The following is a 1,643-nucleotide window of genomic DNA, read 5'->3' on the forward strand; positions in this document are numbered from 1 at the left end:
AAATTTATATCTGATGTGTAATTCCAAGCTCACTTTGCTCTACTGATAGATACAAAGGAAAGGACATGGTTATTGACATTTTTTAAATATCAGAAAACTCAAAATGAATGCATGTGCTCGAAACTGCATTTTCAGTTAATACTAAAATGCTACAGCAATGGTGCCATAACTATCCTGATGTCGATAGCTAGAAAAATTGAAAGGTGTCATCTATTTCAAGTGCCGCTCTGATCTCCATTTGTCAGTCCATGACTGGGGATCTGGGCCAGTGAGACGAGGCCTCCAGATCCTGTGCACCCGGCCCCACACTGTGCACAAGACACTGTGCACCCGGCCCCACACTGTGTACACGGGACACTGCACACGGCCCCACACTGTGCACGGGACACTGCACACGGCCCCACACTGTGCACGGGACACTGCACACGGCCCCACACTGTGCACGGGACACTGCACACGGCCCCACACTGTGCAACGGACACTGCACCTGACCCCAAGCCTTACGTCCCCCCAACGGCTTCACGTTACGTCACCTAAGCCCTAGGGGAGCGTAAGGCTTGCCGGCCTGAGAGCGCCTCTGCTGGGCGGGGCCAGTGCGACCAACGACCAACGACCAACGACCAACGGCCATGGCATCGGCGCAGCTGCGGGTGGCGGTGGTCTGTTCCAGCAACCAGAACCGCAGCATGGAGGCCCACTACCTCCTCAGCCAAAAGGGGTTCGCGGTCCGGTCCTTCGGAACGCGGTCCCACGTGAAGCTCCCCGGGCCGGCGCCGGACAAGCCCAACGTGTACGATTACAGCACCACCTACGACGCCATGTACTGGGACCTCCGCCGGAAAGACCCGGAGCTGTACGCCCGGAACGGGGTGCTGCGCATGCTGCAGAGGAACAGCGCCATCAAGCCGCGGCCCGAGCACTTCGCCAGCTGCCAGGAGCCCTTCGACCTGATCCTCACCTGCGAGGAGCGGGTGTACGACCAGGTGGTGCTGGAGCTGACCGAGCGGGAGCAGGAGACCCTGCAGCTGGTGCACGTGGTGAACGTGGACATCCAGGACAACTACCGCGAGGCCCACCTGGGCGCCATCCTCCTCTGCGAGCTGTGCCAGTGCGTCAGCCTCCTGGACGACGTGGACAGCGACCTCGCCGAGCTGCTGCTGGAGTTCGAGGAGCACAGCGGCCAGCCCTTCCTGCACACCGTCTGCTTCTACTGACCCGCTCCCAGGCCGCTGCCGCCCGCCCGCCGGGCGCCGCCTGTTCGCGTGTTCCTTCCCGATGCTCGTCTCACTCCCACCGCTGCCCATGGACAGACAGACCCAGCTCTCCTCCCTCGCACAGAAGGTCCTCTCACTCCCAGGGCTGCTGCCCATGGACAGACAGACCCAGCTCTCCTCCCTCGCTCAGGAGGCGAGATGCGCGTCCGAGCAGATGAGCAGCCATCAAAGGTTTTCATCCCACTCACTTCCACCTCGAAGTGGGATCTTGTTTATGAGTTTTTCGTTAACTAATAAATGGTCTATAGTTCATTCCTCCCGGTAGCTCTGTCTCTCATTGTACACTTCTCCCCGCCCCGACCTGGCTGGAGTGTGGGAATACCGAGGGACGCAGCGGGGCTGCACCCATTAGGAGAGGACGTGCAACTG

General features: G+C 59.8%; 1 protein-coding gene across 1 annotated transcript; it reads left to right on the plus strand.

Annotated features, from left to right (window-relative positions):
* Positions 1-629: 629 nt before the first annotated feature.
* On the plus strand, positions 630-1,214 carry LOC308535965 (RNA polymerase II subunit A C-terminal domain phosphatase SSU72-like; the record flags this gene model as incomplete). Its single annotated transcript, XM_081114984.1, has 1 exon — positions 630-1,214. The coding sequence occupies one exon, from the start codon at positions 630-632 to the stop codon at positions 1,212-1,214; it is 585 nt and encodes a 194-aa protein (XP_080971110.1).
* Between the last annotated feature and the right edge of the window lie 429 nt (positions 1,215-1,643).

This window comes from Myotis nattereri, assembly GCF_964212035.1.
Source record: "Myotis nattereri genome assembly, chromosome: X".
In the NCBI taxonomy this organism is placed as follows: Eukaryota; Metazoa; Chordata; class Mammalia; order Chiroptera; family Vespertilionidae; genus Myotis; species Myotis nattereri.